We start from the raw sequence: 16,675 nt of genomic DNA, 5'->3' as shown, positions 1-16,675 counted from the left end.
AAGCCGACATGAAGGGGCTCCGTCTGGGCGCGAGAAAAAGAGTTTGGTCCTTGGGTGCCCGTTCCGAGACCGAGTTCCAAGGTTGCGCCGCTTGCTTTAGCTAGAACTTTGAGGCAGGAACGGGAAACTTCCTTTCCGGCGCATCTCGGTTGTGAAACGTGTGCTTGCCGCGGACCTGCAGATGCTGTGTACCATGGCGCTTACACAGTTCTCGTGTCGAATCTCAGTAGGCACATCGATAAGTGCGTGTCTCGCGACAGGTATATGTGTGACATGCTGTGGTGTTCCTTGAAAGGACAAGCAAAAGCGAGTCAGTCAGTAAGCGGCAAGATCGGAGCGGCCGCTGTCATTGATGGAAGAGGAGCGCCAAAAGAACGGGCACTCCCGTTGTGGAATGACTTGCCCCGAAAAGGCAAGACCTACTAAATCACCACGCTAAGGCCTTGTTCACCAGAAGTTGAAGAGCAGATTCTTTTGAAGAAGGTCATGGTTTTTGATTGAAGTGGTCAAAATCATATTTCGCTATGGAGTGCTCATAAGACACATTTGTAACGCCACGCACGCAGTTTGCCCTGCGGCTATGCTTCCGGATGCCCATGCTTACTCCCAATCACCAGCGCCAAGATCGATAGCCTTACCCGCCCTCATGTCCTCCATGATCTTTTCGATACTCCAAGGCTCGTACTTGTAGCCCTTGGGGTAGTTGGGCTCGAACTTATCCTCATCCTTCATGTCAATACCCTCCTTCAGTGACTGTGCACTCTTCTCGTAGTTCTCGTACACGTAGGCCTCAGGGTCGTGAGACCAAACCCACTTGGGAAGCTTGGGCGCAGCACGGCGGGGGTCGAGCTTGACCTTGTCCCAGTCGGTGTCTTGGAGGAGTTCAGCGTTGGAGAAACCAAGCTTCTGTGCGCAAGAGTTACGGATGAAGCTGTGCTGTTGCATTAGCATGTGCGTGTAGATCTGGGGTGGTGGCTTACCGGAAGCGAATGTGTACGCGAACAGACTGAGGGATGTTTTCCTTGCCACCAACCTGGAGACAAGAAGCTATCGAGATAGCATCCTCGATGGCTTGGGTCGCACCGTTTCCGGAGGCTGGCAGGTAGGAGTGGGCAGCGTCACCAATCTGAACGACGCGGGCAGCGGGCGAGGTCCAGCTAGGCTGGGGGTTACGCCAGAGCAACTCGAAGTTGACAATGGTCTTCTCTGGAGTGGTCTCGACAAGCTTCTTGAAAATGGGCGCCCACTTGATCTTCTCCATACCAGGCATTTTGTCCATGCCGTCAAGAACCTCTTCCTTCTCGATGGTGTTGTTCCAAGACTCCTTCTCAGTACCAGTAACGTCGTGGTTCATGATCCAAACCATGACGTCCTCGCGAGACAATGTAAGCGCATATGTGGAGGGACTGTGGGCGTTAGCAAAGCCACGGCTTGTGCAGTCACAAAGACTTACCCCAACCATGTCCTGACGATTGGTTCGTTTCCTGGCATCATCTTGAAGAACTCCTTAACCTCTGGGTCCTTGTCGAGAGCCTCTCTGGGGAAAGCAGCACGCCACATTGCCCTTCCGGACGGCCTCGCGCGCACTTGTCCGCCAACAAGCTTCTGACTCTTCGATCCAACGCCGTCGGCCGCGACGACGACGTCCGCCTCGTAGCGCTTGCCATCGTCCGTGGTGCAACCTCCCTTGCCAGTCTGCTCGTCTTCAAAGTAGTCTACAACCCTACGGTTGAATTCTACGGAGACACCCAGGTTTTCTACGGCGCTTACAAACATCTTGTAGACAAGCGGGCGCATTTGGAACTCGCCAGGAGGGGTATCGGGATCCAGCCCTTGTGCGCGGAGGCGGTCCGCCACCTTCTTGGGTCCAATGACAACCTCACCGGAGTGTTTGAAGGTCTCGATCCAGGCATTGTGGAGAGAAATCTTCTTGTACTCCTTGAGCAGTTCAGGCCAATGCTTTAGGAAGCGGGTTGCGCTGAGACCCATGAAGTACATGTCACCTAAGTCACATCATGAGCAATGCGTCAAGACTACAGTTTGAGGATGCTGCTCACCAGCTGTGTTGATGTCTGCGTTCCTCTCCAGCACACGAACATTATGTCCTTTGCGTGTGCACTCAAGGGCAGCAACCAGACCAGCCAAACCAGTACCCACGATAAGTACGTCGATACCGGTGTTAGGGTATGAGCCTATTGGCTTCGACTCCATCGTGGAGTCACGGGAAGTAAGAGCGTGAGGCATGATTGCGGTTTGGTGTGTAGGATGGTTGAGGGGTTGGTGTATCGTCGAAACCAACTCCAGACCAAATTATGCCTGCCTTTCATACATCTTGAGGGTTGCCTTCACCTGCATTCTCCGTTGGGGTACCAGGGAGGGTTGCCGAAGACCCCTCGGATGTCCGAGTGGCCGGCATTTCTAGTTGTTGTACTTTCACCCTCGTACGACGGTATGCAGGTATTGGACGGAGCAATGATCATTACAGTTGGCGCAAGATTGTCAGGAACACGGCTTGTTTGGTCTTGGACCGATCTCGATGACGACGAATCGTCTCTCGCGCTAGCCAAAACTCCCGATTTATCAATGTCCGTGCACTCGCGCTATGGTTCCCCACAAACTCCGGAGGCCAAGCGTACTCAACGGCACCCTAAGCCATGTCCAAACGAGATCGAGCTCAAGGTTGCTGTGTTGGATATACGCGCAGATGAGATTCCCGCGGCTCTCCCAGCCTATCGCCTGTCTCACGGCTGTATCTCGCTGTTCCACGTGGAGACTTGATGACTGCAGCGATTGAGATCTGATTCATGTGTAACGTCGCTAAACGTACGTCAGCCTTCCTGATGACGCTTAGACTTCATTGCTCTTGAATAGTAAAAATCGGGGCGCAAAGGCTGGCTGAAAATCGCACCTTCCTTTAGGGAAAGTTGCACGTCGAGAAACCTTTTGGTGTTACGACAGCTGAGAGGCTTTGGTTTCAGAAATGCAGCACGGGGCTTGTGCTCATTATCGAGTCGTTGGATCATCCACGTCGATCACTGACGAGGAGTAATTGTGACACCCTTGCCGGTAACTATGCTGCATGTCTTGATAGTGAAGAGGGTCTCACGGCGCGGTGATATGCCGGCTGCCGACTTAGACCTTGGCCTTGGTATGTGTTGTCGATGTGTAGTATGGTACTAGATAGATAACGGTAACTTACCTAGACACGGCGGCGGAATGGCACGCAACCACTAACCGCGTGCTCTGTCAGCTGTATCAGACTTCCAATGCAAGGGGTGGCTGTTTCGATACGCTCGAGTTCATGCAAGTGAACTTAGTCCATGTCGATCTATGTGCTCTCCCGGCGCACCGATACATGTTAGCACAGATCCAAGCTCTTCAATATGTCATAATCGGCGCCCGCTAGCACCGACCTCTACTCTTCCGCTGTAACGGGAACAGATTCTTGCGATCAGCAAGCATGCTAGTGACATTGGCATCCTAGCAAAATATGGAAATCGGTAGTTTCCAACCTTGGCTATTGGATGAATCTGCCGTCTGTCACCCCAAGCAATGCTTAGGCCATATCGGCTATGCTCGTCCAGACGCCGATGAAGTTGCTGCTCTAAACGGTTTCGCCGCGGCAGTGGTCCCTGTATAGCTGTACATAAGTCAAGGTCTGGGGAGCCGGACAGGTGGTAGTTCAACTCCAAGCTGTGGTGTGATATTTACCAGAATCTCCCACGCTGTAATTTTGTGTTATCACGGTTCTTCCACCTGCATCCCCGCTCAAGACTCTTGGCGACAGTCAGTCACCCTATCTGACTTGGAATCTTCCACACATTCCTTCAACTGTCTCCCGCTTTAACAACATGCACCCATTCACAGCTTACGCTCTTGGCGTCGCGGTCGTTGGCCTCGTCGTGTACGCAGTCGTCGATGCTGTCGGCAAGTACGACAAGAGGTACAATGTCCAGAACATGCCTGGCCCATGGCAGCTACCCTGGATTGGGCGCATTCACGATCTTCCCATCGAGTTCATGTGGCTGAAGTTCAAGGAGTGGGCCGACATTCATGGTCCCATCTACCGGACGAAGATGTTGGGCGCGAACTTCATCATCATCAGTGATGAGAAGATCGCAGAGGACATGCTTGTAAAGAAGGCGAAGTTGTATTCCGATCGACCCGAGATCAAGTCGCTGTTTGATGCGAAGAGCACATACGGCTCAATGGAGTACCTGCCTCTCATGGGAAAGAACCGTAAGTTCGCCGGCGATCCTTGAACGACCTTCGCTGACCAAAGTAGAATACTGGGCTCGTCAACGAAAGTTTACTCACTCTTACCTTACCGGTGCGACCAATGTACGCTACAACGGCATCATGGAGTTTGAAGCCAAGCGATGGATGGCCAGGCTCTTGGAAAACCCCGATGATTTCGGCTTTTCGCTCGAAGACATGTGCTCCAAGGTCATGTGCCAGTTGACATGGGACGACCCCTCGCTCAGTATACCTCTTACACCCAGCGCATGGGGACTGCTCACTCAGATGTCTCCCGCCGGCCCGATCACCAACGTCTTGACTCCTCTCTGGGATTGGGTTCCCGAACCGATCAACCCCTGGAAGCTTCGGGAGCGCAAGCGCCACGACGAACAGCAAGCCTTCTTCATGCAGTGCCTCCAAAAGACCAAGAAGAGCATGGAAATGGGTAAGCAAAGGTCTTGCTTCACCAAGAACTACCTGGAAACTGCCGAAAAGTCGAACATCTCTGGGGATTACGAGGCGTCTTGCGTGATCGGAATGATGGCTCTCGTTGGTATCTTCACTGTCACTGGACCCATCTACTACTTCTTGATCAGCATGGTCCATCACCCCGAATGGCAGGTCAAGTGCCAGGATGAGATTGACCGCGTTTGCGGTAACAACCCCCCTGCCGTCGCCGACCTGCCCAACCTTCCCATCCTCCGTGCTTGCATCAAGGAGACAATGCGATGGAAGCCAACCGTACCTACTGGTAAGTGTATACCCGACTAATCGTGACACTGAGACTGACTCTGATCTTAGGTGTCGCACACGAGGCCGAGGCCGACGATTGGTTCCAAGGGTACTTCATCCCCAAGGGCACACGTATCCTTCCTCTCGACTGGGCTTTCCTTCGCAACCCTGTCAAGTACCCCCAGCCCGAAGAATTCCGTCCCGAGCGATGGTTGGAAGCCGGATGGCCCACTTTCCAAGAGCCGTTGACCAAGTACCCTGATATCGTCGGCATGACTTCTTTCGGTTGGGGCCAGCGCCAATGTTTGGGCATGTCCATCACACGTGACGAGACGGTGACAGGCTGCGGAGCGTTGATGTGGGCCTTTAATCTCAGGCGCAAGGTCGACCCAGTCTCAGGCAAGGAAATCGAAGTACCGCTGAACAAGTCCAACTCTTTGCTTATCATCAAGCCGGATCCATGGGAGATGGCTTTCCAGCCTAGGAGCGAGAGCCGTAAGCAGGAAGTGATTCAGCTCTGGAAAGAGGCTGAAGCGAAAGACATCCAGGAGCGTGCCGCATTTGCGAAGGCATCTGAGATGAACATTCTTGTGGAGCCGTAGACAGCTTTTCTTTGTTTGTTTGTTGTGTTGGGTATATCCGAGGGCATAGCTGGAAGGCCTGGCGTTCGTGAGCGTTCTCTTCTTCTGTCTCACCTTATCTTTCTCCTATGTAGTTTTCAGACCATGGCCACGTCGGCTGGCTATAATTCTCAACCTTTTCACCACATTCGATTCTACTATGATATGTTGCTCGTGCGCCGTTGCGACTGCAGGAAATGGTGACGGGAAAGAAGCACATGTGACAATGACGGAGGGACACAGCAGCTGACCCTTATCTTATGTTTCGTGTCGGACGTTACACATGAGGCTGTAGAGCTCGTATTCGCTATGAGGAGCCGACCAGCAGGCGCTATCTCGGTGTACGGTGTTCCGTGCCTCTCAGCTGTCTCCTGTCATCTCGACGCCAGACGGAATTCCGTTGCTGAGGCGGACCATTGCAAGTACCTAAGTATCTGGGTAAGCCCGTCAAGAATTTTCCAAGCTCTACGGCAAGGCGGTCTGTGAAGTGGCGATTCTTACGTCTGCCCTGACATGACGGGTGTCCATGGCGCAATTTCCCCTCCGACTACCCCTCCAAAAGTGGCCCGAGCGCGGCCCTTTCCCAGCTCCAGCCTCGACAACTCGACAGTGAGAGGCCCAATCAAGCCGAACGCCCCACACTTGTGCTGCGCCTGTCATTGCTCTACGGAAGGAGCTATGGTGGCTATAAAAGGTGGCTAGGCAATTGCCCCTCTATTGCTCTTCTACTTTTAAAGCTGCCCCTCATCCTTCCCATCAACAACACTCCATCCCCAACACTTCCTCTACACACCAATTTCACATCCATCACAATGTCCAACCCCAGAGTTTACTTCGACATCACCATTGGCGGTGCGCCCGCGGGCCGCATTGTCATGGAGCTTTTCGCCGACCAGACCCCCAAGGTCAGTACCCCGCTATCAGAGTCTTCATCGCTGCTCTTTTCGGCTCGAGACCTTGGAAAGTTGAACCAGCCGCTAACTTTTACCAACAGACCGCCGAGAACTTCCGCGCTCTCTGCACCGGCGAGAAGGGCACTGGCCGCTCCGGCAAGCCCCTCCACTACCAGGGCTCCAGCTTCCACCGTGTCATCCCCCAGTTCATGCTTCAGGGTGGTGACTTCACCCGCGGCAACGTACGGCAACACCACGATACTTCTCTGACGAGCACAAAAGGCTGACATAATCTAGGGCACCGGTGGTGAGAGCATCTACGGCGAGAAGTTCGAGGACGAGAACTTCAACCTGAGGCACACTGGCCCTGGTATCCTCTCCATGGCTAACGCCGGACCTGGTACCAACGGCTCCCAGTTCTTCATCTGCACCGTCAAGACCTCCTGGTTGGACGGCAAGCACGTCGTCTTCGGCCAGGTTGTCGAGGGTCTTGACGTCGTCCAGGCCATCGAGAAGGTCGGCTCCGGCAGCGGCTCCACCTCCAAGCAGGTCACCATCGCCAAGTCTGGCCAGTTGTAGGCGACTGAGTCATTTGAACAAGAACGTGCACGCAATATGAGATATTGGAATGAATTTCTGAGCGGCTTACGAAAACGATGAATCACGACATACCACGTGGCTCGATAAGACGAGACCAGTGGGCATCTTCGGTCTGTCATAGTACTACAGCTAGGAAATGGCAATGATCAGTGCGCAATCTACGTATGCTTGGAATTGTGCCTCGTTTCGTGCCATGAGATCCGAACATAACTCGTACTTTCCAACTGCAAAACACTAACTCGATACCAAAGTACATTGTAGCGAAGTCACAATCGGCATCGTGCTCAATGAACCAGATGCGAGCTTAAAAAACGGCGGTGACGGTGCTATAAAACCCAGATCCCATGACATGTGAAATATAAACATCAAATACGGAAGATGTACTTGTCGCATGAACGTGAGAAACAACATGCATGTATATCCCGCACCACAGGTGACCTACAACGTGCAGTCAGTTTTCCTTCACAAGCCATTCTCCAAATCGCCTTGATGATAGTCCAGCGCACCTAGAAGAAGAGGTGCACGATTCCTACTACTAAAGCTCAGCATTCTAAGAAAATCGCTGCTTTTGGCGCCTAGCTTAGTTTTCGTGCCTTGCAGGTGCATACTTTCACATGCGAACGGGTTGATATCGTCCACTCGTTTAGCAGGAACACATACCTCGAAGAAGTAACTGTTGTTCGTGTGATTAAGGTTCAGCACTCTGGTTCAGAAACTCATAATTGAACCATTCTAGTTTGAGCAGTGTTTTGATGGCAGTATCAAATCAACTGTGCAACATTCACGTGTTGTATATCTTTGTTACCAGGACGCAGGAATATCTTCCGCGAATGGATGCTAGTGCGTGAATATAGAAAGAAGAGCATCAGTGCCAACCCATAATCCAGACGACGATGGCAAAAGATGTCATATTGTGATGACTGGCAGAATATACTGTCCCGTCGCCAAGTCGTACTTTATGCGTCCCTGGTCTCATATACTAGAGCGCTCTTTTCATAGGAACTGCTGCTACGCAACGATGCAGAAAATGCGAATGGAGAAGACGCGAAGCTTATCAAAGTCTGTAACATGCTGTACACTATTGGTTCATTCAGACTGTACCAAGCCTTCTAGTCATGATGACGAGGGATATGGCGCGAAGCAGTAGTATCTCATCGGCGATGTACCAAGTGTCGCCAGATGAATGCGTAATTTGTTGAGACCTGTCATCAAAGGATTAGCCAGGGGCTGAGTGCTTGATAGGCGCACGACGGAGGACTTGAGGTAGTAGCCTTCGAGCCAGATAGGGCTGTCTCTCGAAAACGATGGTGTCGCCTCATTTAGGGAGACGTGCTCGGGGATTCAACAAACCCCAAGGCAACATCGTCAAGGTCCTCCCAAGGCTTAGCTGAAGCTGTGTCTTCACAGCCTCGCATAACGTCCTCCTGTTCATGCAATACATGGATGCCTAGAGTGCTCGCTTACCCTACGTATTGGTAGAGCTCGCTTGGATAGGCCGTGGGATGGCATCGCCTCACTGACGTACCGATGCTATGCGAGGCAAAGTGTGGGGAAGGGTATGAGTCCTTCAAATCGAGTAACAACAGCGCTCTCTCAGTGGTGGAAGCCAGGGGTATGCACAGGCTAATCGTCGCGAACTGTTTGGTCAGTATGCAGCAATCACTGCCCTCCGTGATGGCATCATTACTAGGATCCGCAGTCAGCACCTCTTCGGGGCGAAACGACCACGTCTAGAAGCCTTGGATGCAAGTGATAGACAACTTTAGCCAATGTTCCAACTCGAGTGGAGAGATAAGTGGAGAGATGAAGTGGGGAACAGGCTTCCAGAACCACTGCGCGTGGAATGAGCGTATCGGAGGACGACAGCATCATGTCGGCGGCTTTTCGATATGCTCAGCTCTTACATCTCGACTACTATCGGATGGTTTCCCAAGTTCCATCATCCGAGAGTCACGATACGATAGGGCTCTGCGTTGTTGTTGTGGTCGTTGTTCTTGTTGTCGTGGCTGGTGTGCGAAGCCAACACGTAACTTGCTCTGATTGGCTCTTCAATATTGGTAGTGAAGCAATTTTCTTTTCTTGGTGCAAAGGTACTGTAGAGTGACGCAAGAAGATATAGTTTTACTCTGTGGATTTCAAGGCCAAATTGTTTGATCGGTACGCAGTAATGTAGCAATGACACGTTGTCGTGCTCTTTCCCCAGATGTTAGCGTGCATGAACAATTAGCTCCTTCATGCTTGCTTTTTTTCCAGCCAACAGTCGTCTTCTTGCAAGTTGATCTCTCAAATGATCGTGCTCATCAGCCGTGGGCATTTTCTGGTCCCTGGAATACAGTGGAGAGAGTTAGCGGCCGGGCTGCGTGTATGCTGGTCCCTGCCAGCGCAGCGTGACAATAAGCTGTGGATCGAGGGGTGAATCAGCCATTGCAACACAACACCCGACGATAGATGGCCATCTGTCGCAACGCGCATGGAGGTGCAGTTCCGATGTGTGCAGCGTACGACCTAGGTACTAGCTGGCGCACATGACGTCGAGGTGGTCGGGTAGGCAGCAGAGTCTTCCCACCGTCTGGTGATAACGACCGGGACAGCCCTTCTAACAGTCCGTCTAGAAGTCCGTCGGCTTCGCGATGCACGTGGGATGATCAGCCACCAGGGAGCGTCCCGTAGGCGCCCGGTGCCGAGAGGTAACCAAATGTCAGCATCGGGTGAGTGCGCATAGCATGGGATGCCTGGCCGATCATGCCGCTTTGTTGAAGACAGATTTTTGCGTCGTATTTGCGCTCGCTGAGTGAGCACTTTATGAAGGAGCTGAGTTTTCCCAGCGCTTGGTAGGGCAAGACGGCCGTTTGGTGACGCCGTAAGGGCTGCCGTGAGCGTTGGGCGAGGCTCTGGGGTGGTGCAGGTGGAGGGTCAGCGAGTGGCAGCGATTCGCCGGGCCATGGGTAAATCGCTCGATGCAGACAAGTCATGTGGTCAGTCGTGCCGGCGATTTGCTGGAATCGGCCAAGGGCGTTTTGTGGGATGCAGCACTATGCAGGCATCTTCGTGGGCCATGATCGAGGACTCTGCGAGGGATCAACCGGCGTCTCGAACCCCGCGAGACACCTCCCGCAGCTCCCAGGCAGCCCATTTACACGCTCCCACGCCATGCGCTGCGCCTCCATTCGCACTGCACTGCAGCTCAAACTCTGCCCGTGGTATTAATCCCCATCCGTCCTGTCTCCGCCGCGTGCTGGGTCACCCTTTCGTGAGCTGTCTCGGATTACTGCGCCGCCTGCTTCACTTGTGCGCTTGACGTTCACGCTTTTACCACGCTCTTACTTATACGCTTGTTTGCGTTGCGTTGCATGGCATTGTCATTCAATCCCCACCCACATCTCCGCTTCTGCATGTTCAGCAAATACACCCATCTAATACCATCATCATTATCACGATCCCCGTTGCTCCCATAACACACATCACGTTACATCATGGCGCCGACCGCAAATTGGAGGCAGTACCAGTCGAGTAATAGCACCACTTCTGGCCGCAGCGACAACAGCACCGCTTCAGGCCACAGCGACCACAGCGCTCACAGCGCCCGTTCCTACGACACAGCGCCGACAGAGTACAGCGACCGGAGACCGTCGCTACTGCACAGCGAAACATGCCATCCCCGCGTACAAGGACGCGGCCGGGAACCAGACTACTTTGTGCCTCAACACCAGGTCGACCGGTATCCACAGCCCCCGCCCCGCGCATCCGTCGACACATATGCCTCGACATCAGAAGAAGACCTTGCCGATGAGGTCGATGATATGCCCGACTACGATGTGCCTACATACCGACACGAGCCGCTAGCTTGCGATGCCATCCCTACCACACCCCGCGACTTTGGGGAGCTCTTCCCTACATCTAAGCGCTTATCAATACGCCACGACGACTCCACCATAGACGGAAACATGAATCTGAGGGTGGACACACAGGTCGAGGAACGCGGACACCGGAAACAGAACTACACCCTCTTCCACCTCCGCATGCAAGATCTTCGCACACGTCAATTCTCCCTCCGCCGGTACTGCAGAGAGTCAGGACGCGAAGTCTGCCATTCGACGCGCAAGTATCAGAAGCCCGCTGCGGAGATGCGACCAGTCCTGCAACGCGCAAGCACAGCCCTCGCTAGTTTGGTCAAATCCGACTCTCGCCCCTCGACATCAGCTGGTCTGAAACGGGCCGACTCCGGCTATGACTCCGTACAGGGCAGTGTTCATGACGACGACGACGATATGCCATCTGAGTCACGCCCTAAAGCTGTGGGCTATTCCAAAGGCCGCGCATTAATACCCACCAATACCATCAAGCTCGAGTTTTCGAATTACGCGCATCTCGATGTGAAGCGCCGCGGTGCCAAGTCATACAAGAAGTACGCTTTCGAATACTGGGGCAACAACTATTCCTGGAAACGCATCGTCAAGAAGGAAGGCCGCGAACAACATGAGTCTGTCTCTTATTATCTTGTCCGCGACGACAACGATAAGGAGCCGCTAGCGCACATCTGCCCCGTACGCTTGACTCGTGAAGAGGCACATGAGGAGGCTGCCCGCGGGGGCTGGATCCCACCGTGTTATATGCGTGTTACAGATGACAAAATCCTGTACTCGGACTCGGACATCTCTGAGTAAGTACATACCGGCTAAGCATACAGTACAAGGCAGCAGTGAGTTAACCATATGAACAGTGTTGTCATGGCGACAGGCCTCATGGCTCTTGTAGACGACTGCATCAAGCGACGCTTCCACTCCAAGCAGAGCACAACGATGCATATCCCACTCCTCCGAAATCCTTCCTTCAAGGTGGCCAACCTAGAATACATTGGTCCCAAACGCCTCATCGATGAGATGTTCAACCGAAAACATCAAGACGGTAACTTGTCAAAGAGACAGCCGTCGTCAGCACATCGTGTACCCACATCAGTCTAGCGTTTTCTTTATTTAGCTCAAGTTTGACCAGCGGAAATCCGCTGCGTTGGCGCAAAGTTTATCTGCACCAGGAAGTTGCAGCACGTTCTCCCATCTTGTACAACCAGCCTGTCAGAACTCTTCTGTTGGGATGGTCGCCTGTAGGCAGTTGCTGTTCTTGCATTTTTGGTGCTCAGTTTCTCTTTTACACCTTGGTGTCCGGCATGCGCATGATCTTCTGGTCTGCAGCATGCGTAGCGTTGTTTGTTTGTTGCATTTGTTGAGCCCTTTATCGTTACACAGGATACCAATCGGCGTGGATGTCCTGCACATGCACATAATGCCGCCCCTTTTGGTTTACGAATCGCCACGTTATCATTCTTGGATCGATACATACTTGGATCGCAGTTACGATACCACATTTTGGAACGAATAATGACCTGAGCTCATTTGCTCTTTACCTTTGGTTCATAATCTGCCACACGTGAGGGTTTTCTATTCTCGGTGCTGTCATGGGTGGAGCGCAGTACGCTTCTGCTCCTAAATGAAGCTGTGCGAGTCTGGACAACGCTCGTTCGACCGCAGGGTTTCTTCCAATTCATGTTTGCTTACGCGTCAAGTTCAGAACAAGATGAGCCCGTTCATTGAACGCACACTCCCGGTAGAATGGTACTGACAGGTTACAGTGCTTCATGCTCCGTCGCGGCACATGGCTCGAAGACCCGCCGCCAGCAATATAGCTCGGGGCCGCGTCACTATACTGTCGCATCTTCCACGAAACTCAACCTCAACTCTGCACCTGTTCTGCATCATCCTAGTATTTTCGACCACGACATCGGCTCAACGCTATTTGTGCAACTCATGGCCTTTTCGCATGTAAAACGCACAGTAGAAGTTAACATGATTTTCATCCCTTCGCAATTGAGTGGTTGCTCGCCACAGTACGTCGCGCTGGATATATCCCGATCATGCACAATTCAACACGTTCCGCTAAACATGGTATTGATGCAAAACATTACTTAGCATTTACCGAAGACATGTCAATGACAGGAATTTCTCAAAGGCGTAGAGGACCAATACTCGAAACAGCCAATTATATTAGGCTGTCTCGTAAGGCTGCAGCAAGCAGGAACTGGAGCCATATGTTTGTGAAACCACATTTATGTAGTTTGACTTTCGCTTCACGATAAAGCATCCGTTGATTATCCTTGAGTCGTGGCAATATTACAATATAAGGGCGTACAAACGGCCGGCAGGTACCCGCCTTCGTTACCCCTATGATAGGTCTTCCTGCCTTTTCGCCACTTCAAGCATTTAGCGAGCGGAAACACCTCAACTGTCCGCCTCATGCCGTCAAAAACACTATTGCTACAAGCCATCCGCTTCATAGTTGACAAATGTCTTTTTGTGTCGTTTGATATACCTGAAAAATGACCTGCCAAATAATATACTTCGGTATGAGATCATTGCCGCCAAAACAAAGAGTAGGCAGGGACCCTGTGAACACTACTGCACAGTGACCTGGCATCGCTTCACACTAGCCGTAATGTCTTGCAGCCATGTGGAGTCAAACGAGCTTTTGGGCTGAAGTTCCAAAACACCCTCACGAAGAAGCCGCAGCTTTCAGTTGCATGCTCTTCATGCAGCTCTTCCCATTGCGGGTGTTGACAAGCGCCCTATCCGTGCCCACTACCAGCAGCTGCCGGGAGACTGCCGCCAACTCTTCGTACGCAATATTCGGCTGCGCATTGCTTCAGCCATGTTTGGGGTTACTGCGTGCCCCATCGGCCCGCTCTCGAAGGCGTTCTTCCAACCCAATGGCTCGGGTGTGGAAAACTTGTCATTGGCCACGGAAACTCACCTCGCAGACGGCTTCTAGCAGGATATGCGCATGTCACTTGCGAGAAGAGCATGACCGACGAGACGGATCGTTGCATGTGTTCGTAACTCATTGCTACAACTCTCTGCTTCTCCTGCTGTTGAGTGAGGCTCTGCGTAGCTCGCACATTTTATAAGTAGTTGTTCTCCTCAAAGCATCGAGCTTCCACCCCCTTCTCAAGCATCGATCTTCATCCCTTACAACTTGCGTCTTGTCTTGAATCACCCCCTTTCAACTGTCATACACAAACACTGTTGTCATGGCCAGCCAAGAACTGTGGTCGCAACGTCTTCGAGGTTTGCCTATCCACCCCAATCATCGATTCAACGCACGCTGACATGCTTCTCAGACCATTGCCTTGTAAGAGGTCTTCAGGAACCAGCCTACACGGATCTCTCTGACCGTCGTGGTAAGTCAAGCTCAGCTCCACAGCACTTCATATGACTCAACAAGCGTCTGGCTGACCTTAATCCTAGGAGGTCGAACGGCCTGGTCGACTATGGTCACAATTAACGGGAACAACTTCCAAGCAAGGTTCTGGTACGATTGTGCCTATCTCCCAAATGCAAAAGAAGATTGCGCTGAGATCGCGCTACGATCCCTTACTGGATATACGAACACCACTCAATCACCACCACCGGCAAGCCACTATCGAGCCGTTGCGAGTCGTCAAGACTCGGCTGTCAATGCCGGTTAGTTTGATCAGTGGTCTTGCTTACAACTCCCCCCTGGTAGAATTCTGCGCTCTCTTAGCCGACTTAGGAGCTTCGCATCGACTTTGTGTTTTTCGGTGGAAATTTGTCAATTGTGAATGTTATGGTATATTGGAGTCGGTGAGGGAACCCAAAAGGCGGCGGCTATGTCATTCTTATCGTACTTCTTTTGAGTGTGACAGAACGAATTTGCACAGGACTGATGGTTCTTTTTCTCAGACATACTTTACATGGTCGTGCACTGTCGTCGCTCCCTTGACTGCTCAACTGTGGTACACTAAGCCCTAGCGCACTTGCTGAACTGACGTCTCTCCTCCGTAACGACTTCTGGAATTACAAAAACTTCTTCGCTTGGCTCCTTCTCCATCCAGCCATATCGGACAAACGAATCAGCGGGATCAGCGTCCACACAGCATCATTCTGTCTAGCATGCCCAGACCGGGTTCCGTCAAGACTTTCAGCTTGATTGATAGCAATGGCCTCGCAGCCACACTGGAGGATGACCAAACACACGACTGCAGATCCGATAACGTCGTCTCATAGACATAACGGTATCTAAAAGCGATGTATAGGCGCCCGGAACATATCCCCGCAAACGAGTTCGTTTATCCCAGACTAGCTGTCAGTACGACCCCACTCTGCCCGAGTCGAACGTACGGATCAGAACTTGCCTGCAGCTCACTACCTGTTGCCTAGAGTGCCTTGGTTCGGATGAACGCGAGATTAGTTAACCTGCTTGAAGGCAACAGACGTGGCAGTACTTTCATCCATTGGATTCAGGAGCCATCCAAAATAGACCACACATCTACACGTCTCTCTCTTTGAGGGCTCAGTCATCATACACATATGAGAACTAGAGCACTTCATCACTCGTCACTCCATCACCACGGCCACGATCCGCTGTATGATGCACATCGGAATGATGTAAGCCATGTCTGATGCTAGCATGGCAAGATTTGGCGACTCAATGGCCGATTCACCCTCCTGGCCACGTCGCAGGTGCATTTCATGTACGCGAAATACTTGTGTCACCTTTAACGTGGGATTGCAGGAGCCAGGGACCGGAAGACTCCGCCACGCTATGGAACTGTATTCGCCGGATCTGGATGCAACATTCGGCGAACATGCGCCTCTAGATTGGCAATTTGATCAAAGCACGGCAGAGGAGTTGTAAGAGCGAACATGCTTTCTTGCTAGTCGATAAAGAGTATCAGGACAAACCAGATGAGTTTACTAGAGCGCCCATACCGCGTCGAAACTGCGAGCCGAGTGTAACAGCAACAGGATAGACATTATTCGGCCGTTGAATGTGATGTCCCACAGCGGCGTTTGAAGGCTCCACGGAACACGGCAAAGAGATTACGAGCTCGCATTGCCATCTAGGAAGGCTGGTCACTACAGTGACAAATCGGAGGCATTTTGCTGTTGTTAAGCCAGCGCTAAGCCACTCAATTACGGACCCCATGCGCACATGACAGACAGCGTCTGCAAACGGTACCCACTCCGTTGCATCCAGGGCTCCATGGTGAGTTCGTCTCCGCCTGGACGCGGTTCGCCAAGGGAATATTCTTCGGTTTGTGCTGGAACTGTTTCAAACGTGGTAGCATGTAGCCTGAAGGCCGCTTAGTTTCGGTAGGTTGGCCGGCGCACGTAGGATTGCAGCAGGAGTCATTCTAATATGTAGACAGGCATCTCTCATGCCAGATAAGGAAGTCCTTTGCATGTTGAAGATTCGAGCTTTGAGCAGAAGCCCCTTAGATGAGTCGTGGTTGCATTTAGCGATTTATCTAGTACGTTCACTCCCTGCAAGATCACTGATGCAGATCGCCGCGAAAGTGCCGTCGCTCTCCGATGTAGCTGGCGTGCGCAGTCCGCAAGCCTCTATTTCTCTTCTCGGTTCTTTCAAGAAAGAACCCCCGAACTGTTTTAATCAACCAGCTGTACCCCTGATGTTCATCATCTGAATCATGGCTTTAGCGCTTAGCCACATCAGCGTTGTCAACGCCCCGAATACCCGGTATCTCAATTTGAGCGAAACGGATCGCCTCGCACCGTCGAC

The 16,675-nt window shown here is 52.2% G+C and overlaps 4 protein-coding genes across 4 annotated transcripts; 3 read left to right on the top strand and 1 right to left on the bottom strand.

Moving 5' to 3' along the window:
• Positions 1–600: 600 nt before the first annotated feature.
• J4E82_000791 (uncharacterized protein) lies at positions 601–2,244 on the bottom strand (the record flags this gene model as incomplete). The annotated part of the gene is made up of 4 exons (XM_051727111.1): positions 601–931; positions 981–1,406; positions 1,454–2,003; positions 2,058–2,244. 4 exons carry the CDS (start codon positions 2,242–2,244, stop codon positions 601–603), a joined length of 1,494 nt encoding a protein of 497 aa, XP_051592918.1.
• A 4,159-nt stretch (positions 2,245–6,403) lies between these two features.
• PCKR1 (Peptidyl-prolyl cis-trans isomerase) lies at positions 6,404–7,063 on the top strand (the record flags this gene model as incomplete). Its single annotated transcript, XM_051727110.1, has 3 exons — positions 6,404–6,496; positions 6,586–6,726; positions 6,782–7,063. The coding sequence occupies 3 exons, from the start codon at positions 6,404–6,406 to the stop codon at positions 7,061–7,063; spliced, it is 516 nt and encodes a 171-aa protein (XP_051592917.1).
• Positions 7,064–10,557: 3,494 nt separating this feature from the next.
• J4E82_000789 (uncharacterized protein) lies at positions 10,558–12,045 on the top strand (the record flags this gene model as incomplete). Its single annotated transcript, XM_051727109.1, has 2 exons — positions 10,558–11,744; positions 11,805–12,045. 2 exons carry the CDS (start codon positions 10,558–10,560, stop codon positions 12,043–12,045), a joined length of 1,428 nt encoding a protein of 475 aa, XP_051592916.1.
• Positions 12,046–14,162: 2,117 nt separating this feature from the next.
• On the top strand, positions 14,163–14,600 carry J4E82_000788 (uncharacterized protein; the record flags this gene model as incomplete). The annotated part of the gene is made up of 3 exons (XM_051727108.1): positions 14,163–14,199; positions 14,253–14,312; positions 14,380–14,600. 3 exons carry the CDS (start codon positions 14,163–14,165, stop codon positions 14,598–14,600), a joined length of 318 nt encoding a protein of 105 aa, XP_051592915.1.
• Positions 14,601–16,675: the final 2,075 nt, after the last annotated feature.

Source organism: Alternaria postmessia, assembly GCF_024291825.1.
Source record: "Alternaria postmessia strain BMP 2775 chromosome Unknown scaffold_3, whole genome shotgun sequence".
NCBI lineage: Eukaryota > Fungi > Ascomycota > Dothideomycetes > Pleosporales > Pleosporaceae > Alternaria > Alternaria postmessia.
Note: the sequence above shows the minus strand (reverse complement) of the source record. Positions and strands in the feature narration are given on the sequence as shown.